Source organism: Oncorhynchus kisutch, linkage group LG1, assembly GCF_002021735.2.
Source record: "Oncorhynchus kisutch isolate 150728-3 linkage group LG1, Okis_V2, whole genome shotgun sequence".
NCBI classification, from domain to species: domain Eukaryota; kingdom Metazoa; phylum Chordata; class Actinopteri; order Salmoniformes; family Salmonidae; genus Oncorhynchus; species Oncorhynchus kisutch.
In genome coordinates, this window is record NC_034174.2 from 74889547 (window position 1) to 74915063 (window position 25517).

The window sequence follows — 25517 nt, forward strand, 5'->3', positions numbered from 1 at the left end:
CTAGGTCTTTACAATGATGGTGAAAAATGTTGGGAATTACTCGATTAAAATCTTTCTAGAAGTGACAATGGGGAGGTACATGTCAAAATGTTAAGTTTTGGAACTTCAGTAAGGCGTTATTTATATTTAAAAAAATGTAATGGAATTCTCCATTTAATCTATATTAAAGGGTGCTTTGTTAATATAACAGGCCTTTCTAATCCAATATTGGTGCACAATTTCTACTTAAGGTGGTTGGGGTTCGTTCCTTGTCAATCATTGGCTCATTGGTGAAATTAGCATTCTGACAATATCTTTAATTAAATCATTCATTCATTTATTAATGCAATTGCAGACAGAAGTTGACAACAGGAACATAGCACGCATGTTTCCGAGTAAGTTCTGCAAAATAGAAAATGTCCCAAGTTACTTTTAGTGCTTGTAGTCAACCCCCTGTGATGCAACTGCCTACGCCATTACCTTCTACTCATGAGACCAAAACCATGCCTACACAGCTACTTAAACAATACTTTTAGTGTTATCTAAAGGCTCAGCAGTAAATGTACAAGTTGATTTATAGTGGAATGTCTGACTAGTCTCTTATCGCTTACTGCAGAGTTCTGTCTTCACAGTCACACATTTCTCAGACAGTTTCTTTATAAGAGGCAGAGAGACTAGAAAACAACTGTGGAACAACATTAAACCTCTGTAATGAATATATATTGTGAATCTGTAGTCTAGGACCCTATAAATGTAAGGAGGGCGGGGTCTTATAACCCCTCCACTTCTATTAATACAACATCAGCATAATCAATTATTATAATACATCAAACATTTAGTACAGCCCCCATCATGACCACTAGGTGAACCTCTAACAAGATATCAAAGGGACGCAAAAGGCACTCTTATTGTGAAACGACCCAGTAACTAGCTGGCCTCTGGCACTGAGCAGTTCCCGGTAGTAGTTTAGCCAACTGCTCTTCCCTGACGTGGTACAAAATGCATAATTGATATTTTACATTGATGTTCTGACATTGGTTATATAAAGGACATTTAAACTGGGTCCAGCACTTCATGAGACACAGCTACAGTATAGTGAATTACCAGGCCAAGTTAATATAACTTTGAAAATACTGCAACAAACAAACCCAACACAGCTGTATGATGATTCAACTGTATTCCTGGACCGTTTTGACATTTATATTGCATAACACATGACACTGCATTATTTGTTCACCCATTGCAGAAAGTGCAGGGATCTTATATTTCTCTAAACACCAGGTTATAATGGGAGATATGTTCATAAAGAATATATAAAACCACTTCTAACAATTAATCAATGAAAGTATTGATCAACAATTAATAAATTAACTTATTTATCATTTTCATCTGCAAACTTGTTTTGTTTTCAGAGGTCACCCTGCTTTACAATAAGAGATGATGATTGAAGAGACTCCCTAATGTTCAGATGATGAATGAAGAGACTCCCTAATGTTCAGATGATGAATGAAGAGACTCCCTAATGTTTAGATGATGAATGAAGACTCTCTAATGTTTAGATGATGATTGAAGAGACTCCCTAATGTTCAGATGATGAATGAATAGACTCCCTAATGTTCAGATGATGATTGAAGAGACTCCCTAATGTTCAGATGATGATTGAAGAGACTCCCTAATGTTTAGATGATGAATGAAGACTCCCTAATGTTTAGATGATGAATGAAGACTCCCTAATGTTTAGATGATGAATGAAGACTCCCTAATGTTTAGATGATGATTGAAGAGACCTCCTAATGTTCAGATGATGATTGAAGAGACTCCCTAATGTTCAGATGATGATTGAAGAGACTCTCTAATGTTCAGATGCTGAATGAAGAGACTCTCTAATGTTCAGATGATGAATGAAGAGACTCCCTAATGTTCAGATGATGAATGAAGAGACTCTCTAATGTTCAGATGATGATTGAAGAGACTCTCTAATGTTCAGATGATGAATGAAGACTCCCTAATGTTTAGATGATGATTGAAGAGACTCCCTAATGTTTAGATGATGAATGAAGACTCCCTAATGTTCAGATGATGATTGAAGAGACTCCCTAATGTTTAGATGATGAATGAAGACTCCCTAATGTTTAGATGATGATTGAAGAGACTCCCTAATGTTCAGATGATGAATGAATAGACTCCCTAATGTTCAGATGATGATTGAAGAGACTCCCTAATGTTCAGATGATGATTGAAGAGACTCCCTAATGTTTAGATGATGAATGAAGACTCCCTAATGTTTAGATGATGAATGAAGACTCCCTAATGTTTAGATGATGATTGAAGAGACCTCCTAATGTTCAGATGATGATTGAAGAGACTCCCTAATGTTTAGATGATGAATGAAGACTCCCTAATGTTTAGATGATGAATGAAGACTCCCTAATGTTTAGATGATGATTGAAGAGACCTCCTAATGTTTAGATGATGATTGAAGAGACCTCCTAATGTTCAGATGATGATTGAAGAGACTCCCTAATGTTCAGATGATGATTGAAGAGACTCTCTAATGTTCAGATGCTGAATGAAGAGACTCTCTAATGTTCAGATGATGAATGAAGAGACTCCCTAATGTTCAGATGATGAATGAAGAGACTCTCTAATGTTCAGATGATGATTGAAGAGACTCTCTAATGTTCAGATGATGAATGAAGACTCCCTAATGTTTAGATGATGATTGAAGAGACTCCCTAATGTTTAGATGATGAATGAAGACTCCCTAATGTTCAGATGATGATTGAAGAGACTCCCTAATGTTTAGATGATGAATGAAGACTCCCTAATGTTTAGATGATGATTGAAGAGACTCCCTAATGTTTAGATGATGAATGAAGACTCCCTAATGTTCAGATGATGATTGAAGAGACTCCCTAATGTTTAGATGATGAATGAAGACTCCCGAATGTTTAGATGATGATTGAAGAGACTCCCTAATGTTTAGATGATGATTGAAGAGACTCTCTAATGTTCAGATGATGAATGAAGAGACTCTCTAATGTTCAGATGATGATTGAAGAGACTCTCTAATGTTCAGATGATGATTGAAGAGACTCCCTAATGTTTAGATGATGAATGAAGACTCCCTAATGTTTAGATGATGATTGAAGAGACTCTCTAATGTTCAGATGATGATTGAAGAGACTCCCTAATGTTCAGATGATGATTGAAGAGACTCTCTAATGTTCAGATGATGAATGAAGAGACTCCCTAATGTTTAGATGATGATTGAAGAGACTCTCTAATGTTCAGATGATGATTGAAGAGACTCCCTAATGTTCAGATGATGATTGAAGAGACTCTCTAATGTTCAGATGATGATTGAAGAGACTCTCTAATGTTCAGATGATGAATGAAGAGACTCTCTAATGTTCAGATGATGATTGAAGAGACTCTCTAATGTTCAGATGATGATTGAAGAGACTCCCTAATGTTCAGATGATGAATGAAGAGACTCCCTAATGTTCAGATGATGATTGAAGAGACTCCCTAATATTCAGTTTAGGATCATTAAAGGACAATCAGTATGATCATTGTGATCACTGTTACTCCTACATACATTTTTGAGCCTGAGACTTTCAATGCCAGATTATCAATGACCTTCCTGCCTTCATCTTCCCCCTCACAGACTTTTCTCTCTTCAGTCTCCCTCCTTTTCTCCTCCTCCTCTCTTATCGTTGCTATGGCTGCATCCCTCTTTTTCTCCTCCTCCTCTCTTATCGTTGCTATGGCTGCATCCCTCTTTCTAACCTCCTGTTCCAGTATCTTTCTCAGAGCCTCCTCCCTCCTCCTGATCTCCTCCGCCCTCCGGGTCAAGATGTTTGTCACATGATAGTATCCCCTATTCTCATTCAATAATCCGTCTATCTTCTCCAGCAGCTCTGTGACCTGAGTGAAGTCATTCTGTCCTTTGTTAATGAAGACGTGATGTCTACCACCACACATACTGAGAAGCTTTAGGGAATCACTGTTGTCCTTTAGATACTCCTCCACTGGTTTCCCTTCTAGCTGGTCTCCACCAGTGAACAGCACCATGGTGTATTTAAGGGCCTCCTCCTCAAAGTTCTCATTCATCCATTTGACCGTTTTCTTCTCCTCTTCTGTGCCCCAGTTGCACAACCTGATCACCAGCAGGAACACGTGAGGTGTTGAGATGTTGATGCATTGAGCTACTTTACCTGCAACTTCCTCAGATGGCAACACATCTGGGGTGTTAATCATAGTTATGTTATTTCGGCCCACAACAGCATCTTGTTCCTCACACTGTGGCCCATACGAAGGTGAAGCCTCCACTCTAAAGGCCTCTCTTCCCAGGATGGTGTTTCCTGATGCTCTCTTCTCTGATCCAGACTTCCCCAGCAGAACAATCCGTTGCTGAAATCCCACCTCAGACCCTGCAGAGATGCAGGACATTTAAAATAGGTTAAACAAGCTTCAATTGTATAAGTGAATAACATTAATACTGGAACAAAATGAGAAATAAAGAAAAAATGAGTAAACTCACCGTGTACAGTGACACACAATCGTGTATAACATACAAGTCCTACCAGGGCAAGTACCAGTATGAGAATCCCCAGAAGACTGATGAAGAAGGCTGTTTTCCATGAGCAGACCTACGAAGGAGAGTCAAGGAACTACGTCATGTATATACTGTAGGTCACTATTAGGATTGCAGATTTTTGGTAACTTTTCCCAAATTCACAGGTTTTCTAGTAATCTCAGTTGAACGAGCAGGAAATCCAGAATCCTAATTTCTGGAAAACCAGGGAATTTAAGGAAAGTTACCATCATTTTGCAACCCTACCCAACCTTTCTTGACAATTTCTATCAGGGGACCAAATAGACATTTCACTGGAAACGAAGGAAACTCTACCTGAGTCGCAGTTTGTTCTGTTTCAACATATGTTTCATGGACGTGATAGTCTACATTTGGAACGGTTTTCCTTCCTTCAGTGTCCTCCACCAATGTGTGTTTCATCAGTCCCGGGGCCTGGTAGTGGTCTCTAACATGGTTCTCACAGAAAGTAGCCTTGCAGTCCTGGCAGAACTTCACAGCTTCGTCACTGTGCTGCACACATATGGTACAGTCCAGTCTGGTACCATGGACTATTCTGCTATCCTGCATCTGGCCTAAAGCAGGCAGAGGGTCCTCAACCATAGGGCTGTAGGAAGGTTCAAGCTTTTACCTGTTACATGCACATTTATAACACATGCACATTTATAACACATGCACGTTTATAACACATGCACGTTTATAACACATGCACGTTTATAACACATTAACCGCCAGGCTACCTGCCACCTCATCATGGTACATGATAGTAGATAAGACAGCATTCAGTACTATGAACAACAAACACTTTTACATTATAGGAAATCAATAAATAGCTCAGGCTAGGATTCCTCATAACACCAAATATCTGTATATCTGGTTTACATTATGGGCATACATACTGTACCTCTGATTTATATGAAGACCAGATCCATATAAATCAATCTCACTGTCTGCTGAGGCGACTGTATACAGTGAGTACTCTGTCTCCATCTGCTGGCTCCTAGCAACAACAGACAGAAAGAGAAGTGTTTGAAATGTTTGTCAAAAGTGGTTGGAAATCTAAAAAGTCATCAATGTTTTTTTCTTGGGGAGAGTAGAAGTTTGCAGGTCGGTTTGTAAAGATTGACTCATGTTTTACAGGGCATTCAGAAAGTATTCAGATCCCTTGATTTTTTCCCACATTTTGTTACATTTCAGGCTTTTTCTAAAATGGGTTGAATTCATCAATCTGCACACAACAACCCATAATGACAAATCAAAAATAGTTTTTTTTTTTAAATGTTTGCTAAATTATAAAAAATTTAAAACAGAGATACCTTATTTACATAAGTATTCAGACCCTTTGCTATGAGATTCGAAATTGAGCTCAGGTGCATCATGTTTCCATTGATTCATCCTTGAGATGTTTCTACACCTTGATTGGAGTCCACCTGTGGTAAATTCAATTGATTGGACATGATTTACAATATAAATAATGTATAAGGTCCCAAAGTTGACAGTGCATGTCAGAGCGGAAACCAAGCCATGAGGTCGAAGGAATTGTCCGTAGAGCTCCGAGACAGGATTGTGTCGAGGCACAGATCTGGGGAATCATACCATAACATTTCTGCAGCATTGAAGGTCCCCAAAAATACAGTGGCCTCAATCATTATTAAATGGAAGAAGTATGAAACCACCAAGACTCTTCCTAGAGCTGGCCACCCTGTCAAACTGAGCAATCAGGGGAGAAGGGCCTTGGCCAGGGAGGTCACCAAGAACCCGATGGTCACTCTGACAGAGCTCCAGAGTTCCGCTGTGGAGATGGGAGAACCTTCCAGAAGGACAACCATTTCTGCAGGACTCCATCAATCAGGTATGTTATGGTAGAGTGGCCAGACGGAAGCCACGCCTCAATAAAAGGGACACGACAGCCTGCTTGGAGTCAGGACTCAGACCAGGAGAAACAAGATTCTCTGGTCTGATGAAACCAATATTGAACTCTTTGGCCTGAATACCAAGTGTCACTTCTGGAGGAAACCAGGCACCATCCCTATGGTGAAGCATGGTGATGGCAGCATCATTTTGTGGGGATGTTTTTCAGCGGCAGGGACTGGGAGACTAGTCAGAATCGAGGGAAAGATTAACAGAGCAAAGTACAGAGAGATCCTTGATGAAAACCTGCTCCAGAGCACGCACGACCTCAGATTGGCATGAAGGTTCACCTTCCAACAGGACAACGACCCTAAGCACACAGCCAAGACAACGCAGGAGTGGCTTCGGGACAAGTCTCAATGTCCTTGAGTGGACCGCCAGAGCCTGAACTTGAACCCGATCGAACATCTCTGGAGACCTGAAAATAGCTGTGCAGCGACATTACACATCCAACCAGACAGAGTTTGAGAGGATCTGCAGAGGAGAATGGGAGAAACTCCCAAATACAGGTGTGCCAATCCTGCAGCGTCATACCCAAGAAGACTCAAGGCTGTAATCGCTGCCAAAGGTGCTTCAACAAAGTACTGAGTAAAGAGTTTGAACAGTTATGTAAATGTGATATCAGTTTTTTATTTGTAATAACCTGTTTTTGCTTTGTCATTATGGGTATTGTGTGTATATTGATGAGGGGGGAAACTATTTAATCCATTTTAGAAAAAGGATGTGACATAATCAAATGTGGAAAAAGTCATGGGATCTGAATACTTTCCGAATCCACTGTAGACAAATATTTCAGAAGATCTCATCTCAACATTTCACAGAGGTACGGTTGAACTTTATTGGTTGACACATGGACCGATCACTGTTCCTGCTGTAAGGCACAGGTGTTTTGGGACAAAAATAATACGATTTTCAACTACAGCTTGAGTTAAAACTGGTCCTACTTTATTTGGACATTACTGTTCATATTTAGAATGAAATACAATCACGAAACATGTAATTTTATAGCTACAAATGTTGTTCTAAAATGTCTAGTTTTTCTCTCGCATAATTGAATTGGTAACACTTCACTGACTATAGATAATAGGAAACTCCACTTACCTCGTTTCATCCGAGCTCATGTTATCAGTTACTTGGGTTGGCAGCAATGTATCCGTTTCCCCTGGGACAGAACCTATATTTTCTTTATCTCTATCTCTTGGCAAATCAATTGCTTGGTAATCAGGATTGGCAGCCACTTTATGATGCTATGATACAAAGTACAACAATGGGCACAAACACAAACAAGACTGAAAAGGCTCAATTAATAAAATGCGTAATCTAGGCGCAAGTATGTCGGTTTTTGGGCGACGCAACCAAATTCACATAGAAATGTGAGTTGTAGATCTGTCACTCTCATTGAAAGCATGTCTGAGCATGTCTGAGCGATAGATGCATTCTATGTACGGCCGTTTCTATGCTTCCCGTTCATAAGTTTCATTTTTGGGTCTTTGAACTTTCGTTTTTGTAGATCAGCTTCAGACAGCTGAAAAATACTGTGTTTTGGGTTATTGAAAATATGTTTCACAGCATTTAATAATGGCACAATGGATATCTTGTTTTGTCACATGAACTGAAATAAGAGAAGGACCATTAGAATGTTATCAACCAGAGCAATTTCTACATAGCTACCTATGACAAGTTTACAGTATTTGTCAATGTTTTGTTCATACCTTTTCTAGTTTAAATACTAAGATAAATATTCTAGAGTGATTGAAATTTGATTCAACAACTTTATACAGTACAATTAGGGTGTGCTTTGGTGATAAAATTTAACTTATAATATAAAATAAATTTTACGAAGACAAATATGTTTATTCACTTTCGCTAACATATCAATGGATTTTACTTTTTGTGGTAGTCATCTTCAAAGTTGGTTCCGCGGGTTGCAAAAAGCAAAATTAGCATTTCACGAGCTGAATTCAATGTTAAAGGCTTTGAAAATAAAACGCTTGGTATAAGCTCAGTGTTGTGTTGACATTTACCAGAGCTGGTGAGAAATCTTTTAAAAAGAACAGGAATTTCGAATTAATATGAAAGTGTATACAAAAATACGAAAATACTACATGTCACATGTCTCAAAATCGATATCCATCTTACCTCTCTATATTATATCCTGCTGATAAGAGAAGATGACGAGTTTAGCGTGAAAGTGAGCTTCTCATGTAAAAAAAAGAAAAAAGTCTGTCCCTCTCAATCTGTCTTCTTCTTGTTCTTTAGGTATCATAGCGTTTGCACATTTAGTTTGTGAATGCGGCCAACTACTGTTCGGGAGTTGGTGTTCAATCACGTTACATTTTGTGATACAAATTAAAAAAGGAAGGAAAATAAAATATTGCACCACCCTACACATATATATATATCACTATTTCATAAAAATACAAATAAAAACCACCAATCCATTCCACTACTTTGACCCTATATGCTAATGCACCTTGCCACCAGGCTGGGAGGATGGGACACCACCACTAAACACACCCTGTAACTCTTCTGAAGGTCCATTCCACTACTTTGACCCTATATGCTAATGCACCTTGCCACCAGGCTGGGAGGATGGGACACCACCACTAAACACACCCTGTAACTCTTCTGAAGGTCCATTCCACTACTTTGACCCTATATGCTAATGCACCTTGCCACCAGGCTGGGAGGATGGGACACCACCACTAAACACACCCTGTAACTCTTCTGAAGGTCCATTCCACTACTTTGACCCTATATGCTAATGCACCTTGCCACCAGGCTGGGAGGATGGGACACCACCACTAAACACACCCTGTAACTCTTCTGAAGGTCCATTCCACTACTTTGACCCTATATGCTAATGCACCTTGCCACCAGGCTGGGAGGATGGGACACCACCACTAAACACACCCTGTAACTCTTCTGAAGGTCCATTCCACTACTTTGACCCTATATGCTAATGCACCTTGCCACCAGGCTGGGAGGATGGGACACCACCACTAAACACACCCTGTAACTCTTCTGAAGGTCCATTCCACTACTTTGACCCTATATGCTAATGCACCTTGCCACCAGGCTGGGAAGATGGGACACCACCACTAAACACACCCTGTAACTCTTCTGAAGGTCCATTCCACTACTTTGACCCTATATGCTAATGCACCTTGCCACCAGGCTGGGAGGATGGGACACCACCACTAAACACACCCTGTAACTCTTCTGAAGGTCCATTCCACTACTTTGACCCTATATGCTAATGCACCTTGCCACCAGGCTGGGAGGATGGGACACCACCACTAAACACACCCTGTAACTCTTCTGAAGGTCCATTCCACTACTTTGACCCTATATGCTAATGCACCTTGCCACCAGGCTGGGAGGATGGGACACCACCACTAAACACACCCTGTAACTCTTCTGAAGGTCCATTCCACTACTTTGACCCTATATGCTAATGCACCATGCCACCACTAAACACACCCTGTAACTCTTCTGAAGCTCCATTCCACTACTTTGACCCTATATGCTAATACACCATGACACCACTAAACACACCCTGTAACTCTTCTGAAGCTCCATTCCACTACTTTGACCCTATATGCTAATGCACCATGCCACCACTAAACACACCCTGTAACTCTTCTGAAGCTCCATTCCACTACTTTGACCCTATATGCTAATGCACCATGCCACCACTAAACACACCCTGTAACTCTTCTGAAGCTCCACCGAAATACTTCTCTGCAGCTGCCACCACCACATCTATTTTCTGTGATTGACGTTCCATTTCTGCAGTACAGCTGATAACCATTGCTATGAACGCTAAGAAGCCAACCTTACTGAAACATATATCACTCGTTGGCCTATTCCTCTGTGCTGCACAGATCTACTACTCACAGGGATCATCTCAGGGTCCCTCACCGTTGGCCTATTCCTCTGTGCTGCACAGATCTACTACTCACAGGGATCATCTCAGGGTCCCTCACCGTTGGCCTATTCCTCTGTGCTGCACAGATCTACTACTCACAGGGATCATCTCAGGGTCCCTCACCGTTGGCCTATTCCTCTGTGCTGCACAGATCTACTACTCACAGGGATCATCTCAGGGTCCCTCACCGTTGGCCTATTCCTCTGTGCTGCACAGATCTACTACTCACAGGGATCATCTCAGGGTCCCTCACCGTTGACCTATTCCTCTGTGCTGGCACAGATCTACTACTCACAGGGATCATCTCAGGGTCCCTCACCGTTGGCCTATTCCTCTGTGCTGCACAGATCTACTACTCACAGGGATCATCTCAGGGTCCCTCACCATTGGCCTATTCCTCTGTGCTGCACAGATCTACTACTCACAGGGATCATCTCAGGGTCCCTCACCGTTGACCCATCCTCCTCTACTTTCTTCTCTGGCCCAGCATACCAATGAAGAAAGTAGAGGATTTACTACTCTGACTCTGGTCACCTCCACTTGCCACTCTCGCACTGGACACTTCCGATCCCCACCGACATGGGCAACCCTACAGTTGACACACATACATGTATCTACTGATGTATCTACTGAAACTACACAATATTTTGTCCCATGCCCCCACACACTGCTGCAACTTGACCACAAACGTTGCACCTGAAACACTGCAGTGAATTCTGGACAAAAGCTCTAACAGGATAACTGATAGAGTATATACCAGTGGAGGCTCCTCAAAGGAGGAAGGGGAGGATCATCCTTTTAGAAAAAACTATACTAAATATATGAACATGTCACCAAATAATTGAATTAAAGACACTGTTTTGCAATGAAGGTGTACAGTAGTTAGTTTCCGTCCTCCTCTGAGTACATTGGCTTCAATACAAAACCTAGGAGGCTCATGGTTCTCACCCCGTTCCATAGACTTACACAGTAATTATGACAATTTACGGAGGACATCCTCCAACCTATCAGAGCTCTTGCAGCATGAACTGACATTTTGTCCACCCAATCAAAGGATCAGAAAATGAATCTAGTACTGGAAGCATAAGCTACAACTAGCTAGCACTGCAGTGCATAAAATGTGGTCAGTAGTTAATTCAAAAAGAGAGAAAGACAATAGTTGAACAGTTTTGTTAAAAATTAAGGATAACCATGATAGCGAGGGAGAGAGAGAGCTAACTCTCTCATCAAGTTTGCGGACGACACAACAGTGGTAGGCTTGATTACCAACAACGACGAGACGGCCTACAGGGAGGAGGTGAGGGCCCTCGGAGTGTGGTGTCAGGAAAATAACCTCACACTCAACGTCAACAAAACTAAGGAGATGATTGTGGACTTCAGGAAACAGCAGAGGGAACACCCCCCTATCCACATCGATGGAACAGTAGTGGAGAGGGTAGCAAGTTTTAAGTTCCTTGGCATACACATCACAGACAAACTGAATTGGTCCACTCACACAGACAGCATCGTGAAGAAGGCGCAGCAGCGCCTCTTCAACCTCAGGAGGCGGAAGAAATTCGGCTTGTCACCAAAAGCACTCACAAACTTCTACAGATGCACAATCGAGAGCATCCTGGCGGGCTGTATCACCGCCTGGTATGGCAACTGCACCGCCCTCAACCGTAAGGCTCTCCAGAGGGTAGTGAGGTCTGCACAATGCATCACCGGGGGCAAACTACCTGCCCTCCAGGACACCTACACCACCCGATGCTACAGGAAGGCCATAAAGATCATCAAAGATATCAACCACCCGAGCCACTGCCTGTTCACCCCGCTGTCATCCAGAAGGCGAGGTCAGTACAGGTGCATCAAAGCTGGGACCGAGAGACTGAAAAACAGCTTCTATCTCAAGGCCATCAGACTGTTAAACAGCCACCACTAACATTGAGTGGCTGCTGCCAACACACTGTCAATGACACTGACTCAACTCCAGCCACTTTAATAATGGGAATTGATGGGAAATGATGTAAATATATCACTAGCCACTTTAAACAATGCTACCTTATATAATGTTACTTACCCTACATTATTCATCTCATATGCATACGTATATACTGGACTCTATATCATCGACTGCATCCTTATGTAATACATGTATCACTAGCCACTTTAACTATGCCACTTTGTTTACATACTCATCTCATATGTTATACTGTACTCGATATCATCTACTGTGTCTTGCCTATGCTGCTCTGTACCATCACTCATTCATATATCCTTATGTACATATACCTTATCCCCTTACACTGTGTATAAGACAGTAGTTTTTTTTGGGGGGGGGAATTGTTAGTTAGATTACTTGTTCGTTATTACTGCATTGTCGGAACTAGAAGCACAAGCATTTCGCTACACTCGCATTAACATCTGCTAACCATGTGTATGTGACAAATAACATTTGATTTGATTTGATTTGATATATTTCATAGTATTTTTTTTCACATTCACTTACTTAGCTAGCTGTCTAGTTTAGTCTACTCAAACACCCGGCTCAAACACAGAGGGACGCTATGTTAGCTAACTGGCTATGAAACACTGGAACTCCTCAAGGTTTGGTTTTATACATTTATTGCCACCGGTGCCTGCCGGTGTAAATGCTAAACTGCTTGCTGACTGTACACTATACTACATGACTGTAGCGGGTTTATTAATGCATTAGTTCTGTTAGCTATGTTGACTATGACGTTAGATAATTTGGTGACAATGATGTAGGCTGTGTGTCGGTTAGCGGTTATGATTTGAAGGTTTGGCTTAGAAAGTTTTTTTCCGCCTGGTCCCAGACAGCTGATGTGTTGTGCACTGAAGTCCACAAGCGAAGGGTAAAGGTGCAAAAGGAGGAAAGTGATCCGAGAAGGAATTACATTAGCTTATCCTCCCCATATCCAATCATTTATTGGTGTCCTCAGTGTGAGCACACATAGTCACCACTGCCAGCTGTTGCACTTTGGAATATCCCAATTAACTTTATGGGACACTTTGTCATAAGTAACTAATCAGAAAAAATTTATATCTCTCTGTCTCTCTCGCACATGCTCAAGTCTACATATAATAATAGGGTTTTAGAAAACTTTTAAGTGCACTGACAGAATTAAACATACATAGGTCTTAAATAAATTCAGGTTAAAAGCAAAGACCTGTTGGCAACTCCTCTTACCCAGTTGTGTAAAGTACTTCAGTAAAAATACTTTATAGTAATACTTAAGTAGTTTTTTGAAGTTTCTGTACTTTACTATTTATACTTTTGACAACTTTTACTTGATTCCTAAAGAAAATTATGTATTTAATATTTAATCCACACACATTTTCTAATTGATTCTAATTAATTTATTCAAATGAACCCTATGAAGGTGGCACAGCAGGCGCTGAAGCTGCCCTCTAGTGGCGAGGGGCTGCACTTCTACCAGTTTGAGGGCATCCATAGCGCCAAGGCCTTTAAACAGCTGTACAGGAGCAGGATGAACGAGCTGGAGATGGACCAGGAGACAAAGGAGAGGATCATAGCCGACTCTAACCTGGCCTTCAAGTTCAACATGGAGGTAAGATATTATTGATCAGATTGTTTTCTTTAACCTCGTTCGACCATCCTGATCTCGCTAGCTTACATTCGGCTTCGCTCCACGCGGTTTATTCAGGATGGTGGATCAGGCTGTGATTTCATGATGCTAGTAGTGATCTACCACATATAGTACTGACATATGATAGGTATCCAAACAGCTGTCTTGTGGTTGAAGAACACTGATATGAAGCCATAACACTTGATAAGTGTAATATAAATGATGTAAAAGGGTTCGGGAACATGGTTTGGCCTTTTAAACATCATACTCATTAAATGTTTGTAGTATTTTGTTGTAAGATGCTGATTTAATGCTGTTGGATACTTACTTGTTCACAGAGCTGGAGGAGGCAGGGAAGAGCATCAAGGAGGTGGTGTTGGACGCAGGGTTCCCAGGACATGGTCATGGGGACATGGACGGAGACATTAACAAGTGCCCTTACTACGCTGCCAAAATGGGTAAGCTGCCTGCCTGAACTTCTCCCACTTTAACATCTCCTTTTTCTGTGTTTGGCATCAATTAGACATGTCATATGACAACACATTTGGTACTAACAGTAGTAACAGAACGAGGTCACAATGCAATCTTTCACTCAGGATAGTTTCTAGAAATTAGAACATGAATGACTGAATTATTATCCTTCTCTTTCTTCTCCTTTTCCTCCTCTCTCTCTCTAGTGGCCAGTGGCAACACTAACTTTGCCTGTCAGTTAGCCAGGATGCTGCTGAGACATGCTGTTGGTCAGATGGTTCTGGCCAGCTGGGCGGCTGCTGTCGCCGGATTGGCTGCCTGGTACCTCATGTGATCTGTCACGGACTGATTCAGCCAATCATATGTTTAAAGGGCGGAAGACTCAACCAAGGAAAGGGTGGACTTCTGGAGGAGGATGGCCAAGCTTTGTCCAGACTAATGAACTTGTTCCCTCCCTCATTCTTTATTTCTCTCACTCCCTTGGTTGCTGTGTTGATACCAGCTGGTTGTTGTAGTAATGATGTTACTGTAACGTTGTGGGGTATGAACCGGTCATTAATGAATCTTTTCACTGCCAACATGCAGATGATCTCCTTAGTAATGTCCTCTTCAGTACTTATCACCTGCACTATTCTGCTTATCAACACTGAATAGTTACATTGTTCAACTTTCATTTATGGCTGTTTGTGTGTATTGAAACTATACTGTACTTGCAGTACAGTGTATTTTAGGCACATACAGTTGAAGTCGGAAGTTTACATACACTTAGGTTGGAGTCATTAAAATGTGTTTTTCAGATACTCCACAAATTTCTTGTTAACAAACTATAGTTTTGGCATGTCGGTTAGGACATCTACTTTGTGCATGACACAAGTCATTTTTCCAACAATTGTTTACAGGCAGATTATTTCACTTATAATTCAAGGTATCACAATTCCAGTGGGTCAGAAGTTTACATACACGAAGTTGACTGTATCTTTAAACAGCTTCGATAATTCCAGAAAATGATGTTTATTTATTTATTTTATTTCACCTTTATTTAACCAGGTAGGCTAGTTGAGAACAAGTTCTCATTTGCAACTGCGACCTGGCCAAGATAAAGCATAGCAGTGTGAGCATACAACAAAGAGTTACACATGGAGTAAACAATTAACAAGTCAATAACACAGTAGAAAACGAAGGGGGGGTCTATATACAATGTGTGCAAAAGGCATGAGGAGGTAGGCAAATAATTACAATTTTGCAGATTAACACTGGAGTGATAAAAGATCAGATGGTCATGTACAGGTAGAGATATTGGTGTGCAGAAGAGCAGAAAAGTAAATAAATAGAAACAGTACGGGGATGAGGTAGGTGAAAAGGGTGGGCTATTTACCAATAGACTATGTACAGCTGCAGCGATCGGTTAGCTGCTCAGATAGCTGATGTTTGAAGTTGGTGAGGGAGATAAAAGTCTCCAACTTCAGCGATTTTTGCAATTCGTTCCAGTCACAGGCAGCAGAGTACTGGAACGAAAGGCGGCCAAATGAGGTGTTGGCTTTAGGGATGATCAGTGAGATACACCTGCTGGAGCGCGTGCTACGGATGGGTGTTGCCATCGTGACCAGTGAGCTGAGATAAGGCGGAGCTTTACCTAGCATAGACTTGTAGATGACCTGGAGCCAGTGGGTCTGGCGACGAATATGTAGCGAGGGCCAGCCGACTAGAGCATACAAGTCGCAGTGGTGGGTGGTATAAGGTGCTTTAGTGACAAAACGGATGGCACTGTGATAGACTGCATCCAGTTTGCTGAGTAGAGTGTTGGAAGCCATTTTGTAGATGACATCGCCGAAGTCGAGGATCGGTAGGATAGTCAGTTTTACTAGGGTAAGCTTGGCGGCTTGAGTGAAGGAGGCTTTGTTGCGGAATAGAAAGCCGACTCTTGATTTGATTTTCGATTGGAGATGTTTGATATGAGTCTGGAAGGAGAGTTTGCAGTCTAGCCAGACACCTAGGTACTTATAGACGTCCACATATTCTAGGTCGGAACCATCCAGGGTGGTGATGCTAGTCGGGCATGCAGGTGCAGGCAGCGACCGGTTGAAAAGCATGCATTTGGTTTTACTAGCGTTTAAGAGCAGTTGGAGGCCACGGAAGGAGTGTTGTATGGCATTGAAGCTTGTTTGGAGGTTAGATAGCACAGTGTCCAAAGACGGGCCGAAAGTATATAGAATGGTGTCGTCTGCGTAGAGGTGGATCAGGGAATCGCCCGCAGCAAGAGCAACATCATTGATATACACAGAGAAAAGAGTCGGCCCGAGAATTGAACCCTGTGGCACCCCCATAGAGACTGCCAGAGGACCGGACAGCATGCCCTCCGATTTGACACACTGAACTCTGTCTGCAAAGTAATTGGTGAACCAGGCAAGGCAGTCATCCGAAAAACCGAGGCTACTGAGTCTGCCGATAAGAATATGGTGATTGACAGAGTCGAAAGCCTTGGCGAGGTCGATGAAGACGGCTGCACAGTACTGTCTTTTATCGATGGCGGTTATGATGTCGTTTAGTACCTTGAGTGTGGCTGAGGTGCACCCATGACCGGCTCGGAAACCAGATTGCACAGCGGAGAAGGTACGGTGGGATTCGAGATGGTCAGTGACCTGTTTGTTGACTTGGCTTTCGAAGACCTTAGATAGGCAGGGCAGGATGGATATAGGTCTGTAACAGTTTGGGTCCAGGGTGTCTCCCCCTTTGAAGAGGGGGATGACTGCGGCAGCTTTCCAATCCTTGGGGATCTCAGACGAGATGAAAGAGAGGTTGAACAGGCTGGTAATAGGGGTTGCGACAATGGTGGCAGATAGTTTCAGAAATAGAGGGTCCAGATTGTCAAGCCCAGCTGATTTGTACGGGTCCAGGTTTTGCAGCTCTTTCAGAACATCTGCTATCTGGATTTGGGTAAAGGAGAACCTGGGGAGGCTTGGGCGAGGAGCTGCGGGGGGGGCGGAGCTGTTGGCCGAGGTTGAAGTAGCCAGGCGGAAGGCATGGCCAGCCGTTGAGAAATGCTTATTGAAGTTTTCGATAATCATGGATTTATCAGTGGTGACCGTGTTACCTAGCCTCAGTGCAGTGGGCAGCTGGGAGGAGGTGCTCTTGTTCTCCATGGACTTCACAGTGTCCCAGAACTTTTTGGAGTTACAGGATGCAAACTTCTGCCTGAAGAAGCTGGCCTTAGCTTTCCTGACTGACTGCGTGTATTGGTTCCGGACTTCCCTGAACAGTTGCATATCACGGGGACTATTCGATGCTATTGCAGTCCGCCACAGGATGTTTTTGTGCTGGTCGAGGGCAGTCAGGTCTGGGGTGAACCAAGGGCTGTATCTGTTCTTAGTTCTGCATTTTTTGAACGGAGCATGCTTATCTAAAATGGTGAGGAAGTTACTTTTAAAGAATGACCAGGCATCCTCAACTGACGGGATGAGGTCAATGTCCTTCCAGGATACCCGGGCCAGGTCGATTAGAAAGGCCTGCTCACAGAAGTGTTTTAGGGAGCGTTTGACAGTGATGAGGGGTGGTCGTTTGACTGCGGCTCCGTAGCGGATACAGGCAATGAGGCAGTGATCGCTGAGATCCTGGTTGAAGACAGCGGAGGTGTATTTGGAGGGCCAGTTGGTCAGGATGACGTCTATGAGGGTGCCCTTGTTTACAGAGTTAGGGTTGTACCTGGTGGGTTCCCTGATGATTTGTGTGAGATTGAGGGCATCTAGCTTAGATTGTAGGACTGGCGGGGTGTTAAGCATATCCCAGTTTAGGTCACCTAACAGAACAAACTCTGAAGCTAGATGGGGGGCGATCAATTCACAAATGGTGTCCAGGGCACAGCTGGGAGCTGAGGGGGGTCGGTAGCAGGCGGCAACCGTGAGAGACTTATTTCTGGAGAGAGTAATTTTCAAAATTAGTAGTTCGAACTGTTTGGGTATGGACCTGGAAAGTATGACATTACTTTGCAGGCCATCTCTGCAGTAAACTGCAACTCCTCCCCCTTTGGCAGTTCTATCTTGACGGAAGATGTTATAGTTGGGTATGGAAATCTCTGAATTTTTGGTGGCCTTCCTGAGCCAGGATTCAGACACAGCAAGGACATCAGGGTTAGCAGAGTGTGCTAAAGCAGTGAGTAAGACAAACTTAGGGAGGAGGCTTCTGATGTTGACATGCATGAAACCAAGGCTTTTTCGAACACAGAAGTCAACAAATGAGGGTGCCTGGGGACATGCAGGGCCTGGGTTTACCTCCACATCACCCGCGGAACAGAGAAGGAGTAGTATGAGGGTGCGGCTAAAGGCTATCAAAACTGGTCGCCTAGAGCGTTGGGGACAGAGAATAAGAGGAGCAGGTTTCTGGGCATGGTAGAATATATTCAGGGCATAATGCGCAGACAGGGGTATGGTGGGGTGCGGGTACAGCGGAGGTAAGCCCAGGCACTGGGTGATGATGAGAGAGGTTGTATCTCTGGACATGCTGGTAGTAATGGGTGAGGTCACGGCATGTGTGGAAGGTGGGACAAAGGAGTTATCAGGGGTATGAAGAGTGGAACTAGGGGCTCCATTGTGAACTAAAACAATGATAACTAACCTGAACAACAGTATACAAGGCATATTGACTTTTGAGAGAGACATACAGCGAGGCATACAGTAATCACAGGTGTTGAATTGGGAAAGCTAGCTAAAACAGTAGGTGAGACAACAGCTAATCAGCTAGCACAACAACAGCAGGTAAAATGGCGTAGACTAGGCAACGGGGCCAACAGATAAAACAAACAAGCAGAATGGAGTACCGTGATTTATGGACAGTCCAGCGTGCATCAGCTATGTAGCCAAGAGATCAGTGTCCAGGGGGCAGCGGTGGATGGGGAAGGGAAGCTGGACTGGCGAGTGTTATCCAGGTTAAAAAAACGAACAATGACTAAATAGCTTGTAGCTAGTTAGCTGGTTAGCTTCTGGAGGTTCTTGAGTGTGTTCTAAAAATAAATAAAAAATAATAGCGATTCCGTATCACATTGGGTGAGGCAGGTTTCCGGAAGGTATAAACAAATTAAAAGTCAAAAGAGATAGAAAGTAAATATGGGTCCGGTGGGCGTTTGGGACGCGGCGATTCAGGCGGTTAGCAGGCCTGTGCTAACAAGCTAACAGTTTGTAGGCCCGGGCTAGACAAGGTAGCAGTTAGCGGACCGGAGCTGGACAAGCTAGCAGTTAGCAGGCCGAATTAGCAAGCAGGGAGATAGCGAGGGCTAGAGAGTTAGCCTTTGGGGGACGTCGCGATGGGGTGAGTCTGTTTATTCTTCTTCATGCGGTGACATCGATAGACCGGTCGTGGGCCCGGGTATTGTAGCTCAGGAGTATGCTACGGTGGTAGCGCAGGCCGGGCTAGCTTCAAGCTAAGTGGGTGGAAACGCTAGCCAGGGGTAGTCGTCCAGGGTTGCGGTTTAGCTAGATAGCTAGTTGTGAAGATCCAGCGTATTTGGAAGCTTAGGTTTAGCAAAATGTTTTTAAAAAGGGATAGCTATGTAAAAGACGAAAAATATGTAAAAAACTAAAAATAAACAAAATATAAACAAAATATACAGGGACACGACACGACAGGACGACTTACTGCTACGCCATGGCTTTAGAAGCTTCTGATAGGCTAATTGAGATAATTTGAGTCAATTGAAGGTGTACCTGTGGATGTATTTCAGGCCTACCTTCAAACTCAGTGCCTCTTTGCTTGACATCATGGGAAAATCAAAAGAAATCTGCCAAGACCTCAGAATATAAATTGTAGACCTCCACAAGTCTGGTTCATCATTGGGAGCAATTTCCAAATGCCTAAAAGGTACCACGTTCATCTGTACAAACAGTATGCAAGTATAAACACCATGGGACCACGCAGCCGTCATACCGCTCAGGAAGGGGACGCATCCTGTCTCCTAGAGATGAATGTACTTTGGTGCGAAAAGTGCAAACCAATCCCAGAACAGCAGCAAAGGACCTTGTGAAGATGCTGGAGGAAACGGGTACAAAGTATCTATATCCACAGTGAAACGAGTCCTATATTGACATAACCTGAAAGGCCGCTCAGGCAAGGAAGAAGCCACTGCTCCAAAACCACCATAAAAAAGCCAGACTACGGTTTGCAACTGCACAAAGATCGTACTTTGTGGAGAAATGTCCTCTGGTCTGATGAAACAAAAATATAACTATTTGGCCATAATGACCATCATTATGTTTGGAGGAAAAAAGGGGATGCTTGCAAGCCGAAGAACATCATCCCAATCGTGAAGCACAGGGGTGGCAGCATCATGTTGTGTGGGTGCTTTGCTGCAGGAGGGACTGGTGCACTTCACAAAATAGATGACATCATGAAGGAGGAAAATTATGTGGACATATTGAAGCAACATCTCAAGACATCGGTCAGGAAGTTAAAGCTTGGTCGCAAATGGGTCTTCCAAATGGACAATGACCCCAAGCATACTTCCAAAGTTGTGGCAAAATGGCTTAAGGACAACAAAGTCAAGGTATTGACTGAAAAAGCGTGTGCGAGCAAGGAGGCCTACTCACCTAACTTGGCTACACCAGGTCTGTCAGGAGGAATGGGCCAAAATTCACCCAACTTATTGTGGGAAGCTTGTGGAAGGCTACCCAAAATGTTTGACTCAAGTTAAACAATTTAAAGGCAATGCTACCAAATACTAATTGAGTGTATGTAAACTTCTGACCTACTTGGAATGTGATGAAAGAAATAAAAGCTGAAATAAATCATTCTCTCTACTATTATTCTGACATTTCACATTCTTAAAATAAAGTTGTGATCCTAACCGACCTAAGACAGGGGATTTTTACTAGGATTAAATGTCAGGATTGTGAAAAACTGAGTTGAAATGTATTTGGCTAAGGTGTATGTAAACTTCTGACTTCAACTGTATTTATACTGTAAATGTTGCAAAGATTTTGATCTTGTAATTATGTAATTGCAATACAATATGTATATGTTTGGAAAAGCAGTATTTGAAAACCTGTCCACTGTATGCAATGCTGATTTTAAAAAACATGTTGACAAATGTGTTTTATCAACGCTTTTGTACTCCAAGAGATGTAACGGGAATGCTGCCTGTGTTAAACTGTAGACCAGAATGTAGTACACATACAGGCTTTAGCCAGGAAGGTTCTTGGTCTATAAGGCTTTAATAAAGAGAAGTTAGTCACAGTTACATCTCAATGTTTTCATGCCAGAATAATAATCCAAAGGAATCATGTTAACCTGTCGTTCCAATGTCTACCAATGCTTAACGTGTGACCTTTTGGAAAACTGGACATTTCAGGATGTAAGAATCTTGACCTCAGCAATGAATGAATACATGAAACGCACCCTCGCTGACCTGTCATAGAAGTCCTCTTTCAAAACGGAGTTAATCTAAAACCAACCTATTTTGATACATCCTGTATCTGCAATTATTACTGTCATGACCTGACCCTTTAGTCTCCCGGAGAGCAGTCTAGTCAATGATAGTGGTGTGTGGTATACCGGATGATTCCGCACTGGCCTCCACCTCCACACCCGCTTCTCTAAATGGCTGAGGTTGAGATATAAAAGACTGTTGTGGAGTAAAGACGATGGCATACAGTCTTGTGGTTCCACCTGCATCACATTTTCACACTTCCACAGTGAGTGTTTCCTATACATTTTAAACTACTGAGCAGTCAACCAGCATAATTTGATATTTTTAAGAGTATACTGTATGTGTGATAACCTATTTTTTATTGGTATTTATGTGCAGTGTCAAGAAAATATGAAAATCAACCTTTTTTTGCATTCTTCTTGTGGTAGCTGAGGAGCATGGCCTCCAGTATTCTAAGCCGCCATCTTGCTTCCTCTCTGAGACCCAGCCGTGGGTTGTCTGCTTCAGGTAAGAGGAGAGAAACTTCTATATGGCTTACCATAGTAGATCTATCAAAATGGATGAATGCTATAACCATGTCTCTGTCACTAACAAATACAGTCGTGGGTGGTAAAGTCTACAATTTACTCGAAAGGCAAGGCACTCTGGGAAATATTTCAATAAGGCTTTACACGAAGCAGTGTGTTCATTTAACACTGTTCCTGTGTGTATATGGGTCCACAGACTCCACAGTGCTGATTTAACACTGTTCCTGTGTGTATATGGGTCCACAGACTCCACACTTTCAGTGTTAATTTAACACTGTTCCTGTGTGTATATGGGTCCACAGACTCCACACTTTCAGTGTTAATTTAACACTGTTCCTGTGTGTATATGGGTCCACAGACTCCACACTTTCAGTGTTAATTTAACACTGTTCCTGTGTGTATATGGGTCCACAGACTCCACACTTTCAGTGTTAATTTAACACTGTTCCTGTGTGTATATGGGTCCACAGACTCCACACTTTCAGTGTTAATTTAACACTGTTCCTGTGTGTATATGGGTCCACAGACTCCACACTTACAGTGTTCATTTAACACTGTTCCTGTGTGTATATGGGTCCACAGACTCCACACTTTCAGTGCTGATTTAACAATATATATATATATTTTTTTACACTGGAGAATTTGCTGTTTAGTGATAGGTAATGCTGGCTTCTCACATGCTATTTATAGAAAGATAGTACATATTCAACATTATGGTAATAACTAATAGGTTGAACACAATGATAATTGGAAGAAAGGAGATTGTGGAATGTCTTGTGAGTTTCTGAATGCATCGCTACATTATGTTATTATCACTACATTATGTTATTATCGCTACATTATGTTATTATCGCTACATTATGTTATTATCGCTACATTATGTTATTATCGCTACATTATGTTATTATCACTACATTATGTTATTATCGCTACATTATGTTATTATCGCTACATTATGTTATTATCGCTACATTATGTTATTATCGCTACATTATGTTATTATCGCTACATTATGTTATTATCGCTACATTATGTTATTATCGCTACATTATGTTATTATCGCTACATTTGATCACCCGGTGGCAGGAGAACTTTTCTGCAACGCAGGACATTTTAAACTTGTGTATTTGAGGTTTTAAAAAGGCTTCTGAAGTTTGTCATTTCCACACATCAAACCCTACAAAAATGTCCATGAATTATCCTGTTACTGCAGGATTCATTTCCTGCAGTGGCATACTGGCTCAAATGAAGATCCTACACGTGTACTTTCTGTCAGTCAAACAAGCATCATGTCTTTGAGCCATTCAACTTCCCAGAACAAGACACAACTGGAAAACACAGTTGATCATTAATTCCCACCTCTGCGCACTCCTCTTGATCCAACTCATTACAGATTAATATCTAGCTTCCTCGTGAGGTATTTGTGATTTGCCGTACTGTCTTGTGACTTCCCACTGATTGGATGTGTTTTTGGCGTTGGCACAAAACTTCATAACTCAAATAACCCATAGAATCTCGTTCCCATTTTCCATAGGACACCGCCATCAACAAACAACCGCTAAAAGAGTTGAGGAAGTTGAGTTTGATGGTCCTTGTATGAAGACGGAGGTTCCAGGTCCCAGATCTAAGGTAACTCAATAGATCAACGCTCGACCATATCACACTTAGGACCAGACCTACTAAGTTTATCACACAACGGCAAGAAAAATGACACTATTAAAGACAGTTTTATGGGATTGTGTTTCATTCTCGTATGGAAAAAAACATGTGCAAAAAAATCCATTCATCTCCACTGTTGTTCTCCACAGATCCTAGCACAACAACTGGAGAGTATTCAGGTAAGAAATACACATAACCCACTCAGATTTATATGATATAATATGAATGAAATGTCATGTCACTGCTGAAGGACAAAAAGAGAGGCGGTGAAGAGAAATGTCCACATCGAGAAAAAAGTGGCTTATTCTCCTTGACGTCCTCTGTCCACAAGTCATATCACATCGGATTTATACGATGCATCATGTGTAACGGCACCAGTGAAGATAGCCTCTTCTCTGTCCCCCTTGAACATCTCTGTCCCCCTCTACAGAGTGTTGTCCAGGTGAACATCTCTGTCCCCCTCTACAGAGTGTTGTCCAGGTGAACATCTCTGTCCCCCTCTACAGAGTGTTGTCCAGGTGAACATCTCTGTCCCCCTCTACAGAGTGTTGTCCAGGTGAACATCTCTGTCCCCCTCTACAGAGTGTTGTCCAGCTGAACATCTCTGTCCCCCTCTGCAGAGTGTTGTCCAGGTGAACTTCTCTGTCCCCCTCTACAGAGTGTTGTCCAGCTGAACATCTCTGTCCCTCTCTACAGAGTGTTGTCCAGGTGAACTTCTTCTGTGACTATGAGGAGAGTAAAGGTAACTACCTGGTGGACGTGGATGGGAACCGCATGCTGGATGTCTACACCCAGATCGCATCCATACCCATAGGTGGGTATTCTATAGGACCCAGAGTTGTTCCTGGTCAGGTCACGTGGTCAGGAAAAACTCTTGGCCACAAGGATGAGTCAAAGCACTGAAAGACCCAGACTTCAAATGTATGTTTTTCTCTCTGTGATATCCAGGATACAATCACCCGGCACTCACAAAAGTCATGACGGATCCCAAAAATATGGTAAGCAGCAAAGTTGATCTTGAGAATTGAAAGACATTCGATTTGCCATTGATTATGTGTTACTATTTTCTACAATCTGTGTCAGGGAACGTTTGTCAACCGACCAGCTCTTGGGATGATGCCACCAGAGCAATTCTCTGAGAAGCTTGTCAACGGCCTGATGGCAGTAAGTTTGATTTCAAATACACCTCGGAATATAACACCACAGCCTGTTTAACACTATTACTAACCATGCATACATTTTCAAGACATATTGTGACACAGAGGACCACATTGTAAATAAGTGTTCAATGATACTGTATTGTGTTATCCCTGGACGTTGTACTTTATTAACGGATTCAAACCCAAGAATAAATGGAATGAAATCAAATAACTCAAGCTCTTACATGACTGGTGCACTTCCTCCATTTCTCCACTAGGTGGCACCGAAGGGCTTCAGCCGG

At 42.4% G+C, this 25517-nt stretch overlaps 2 protein-coding genes across 6 annotated transcripts in view; one reads left to right on the forward strand and one right to left on the reverse strand.

Moving 5' to 3' along the window:
• Window positions 1-294: 294 nt before the first annotated feature.
• On the reverse strand, window positions 295-8738 carry LOC116352722 (GTPase IMAP family member 7). 5 transcript variants are annotated; one of them, XM_031833188.1, is made up of 6 exons: window positions 8627-8738; window positions 7589-7734; window positions 5481-5576; window positions 4895-5151; window positions 4526-4634; window positions 295-4415 (listed from the first exon to the last, which is right to left on the reverse strand). In XM_031833188.1, the coding sequence occupies exons 4-6, from the start codon at window positions 5144-5146 to the stop codon at window positions 3532-3534; spliced, it is 1245 nt and encodes a 414-aa protein (XP_031689048.1). In that variant the 5' UTR covers window positions 5147-5151; window positions 5481-5576; window positions 7589-7734; window positions 8627-8738; the 3' UTR covers window positions 295-3531. The 5 variants fall into 5 exon arrangements, with proteins under 5 accessions (XP_031689048.1, XP_031689032.1, XP_031689045.1 ...); XM_031833172.1 differs by having other exon boundaries at window positions 4895-5183; XM_031833185.1 differs by having other exon boundaries at window positions 4895-5207.
• A 13290-nt stretch (window positions 8739-22028) lies between these two features.
• Window positions 22029-25517, forward strand: part of LOC116375800 (4-aminobutyrate aminotransferase, mitochondrial) — an 8529-nt gene continuing 5040 nt past the window's right edge. The window contains exons 1-8 of the mRNA XM_031833214.1: window positions 22029-22155; window positions 22319-22397; window positions 23952-24046; window positions 24226-24255; window positions 24773-24890; window positions 25025-25074; window positions 25160-25240; window positions 25494-25517. The exon at window positions 25494-25517 is cut by the window's right edge and continues 69 nt beyond it. Coding sequence (XP_031689074.1) covers window positions 22105-22155; window positions 22319-22397; window positions 23952-24046; window positions 24226-24255; window positions 24773-24890; window positions 25025-25074; window positions 25160-25240; window positions 25494-25517 — 528 coding nt within the window. The 5' untranslated portion in view covers window positions 22029-22104. The remainder of the gene's footprint in view (window positions 22156-22318; window positions 22398-23951; window positions 24047-24225; window positions 24256-24772; window positions 24891-25024; window positions 25075-25159; window positions 25241-25493) is intronic.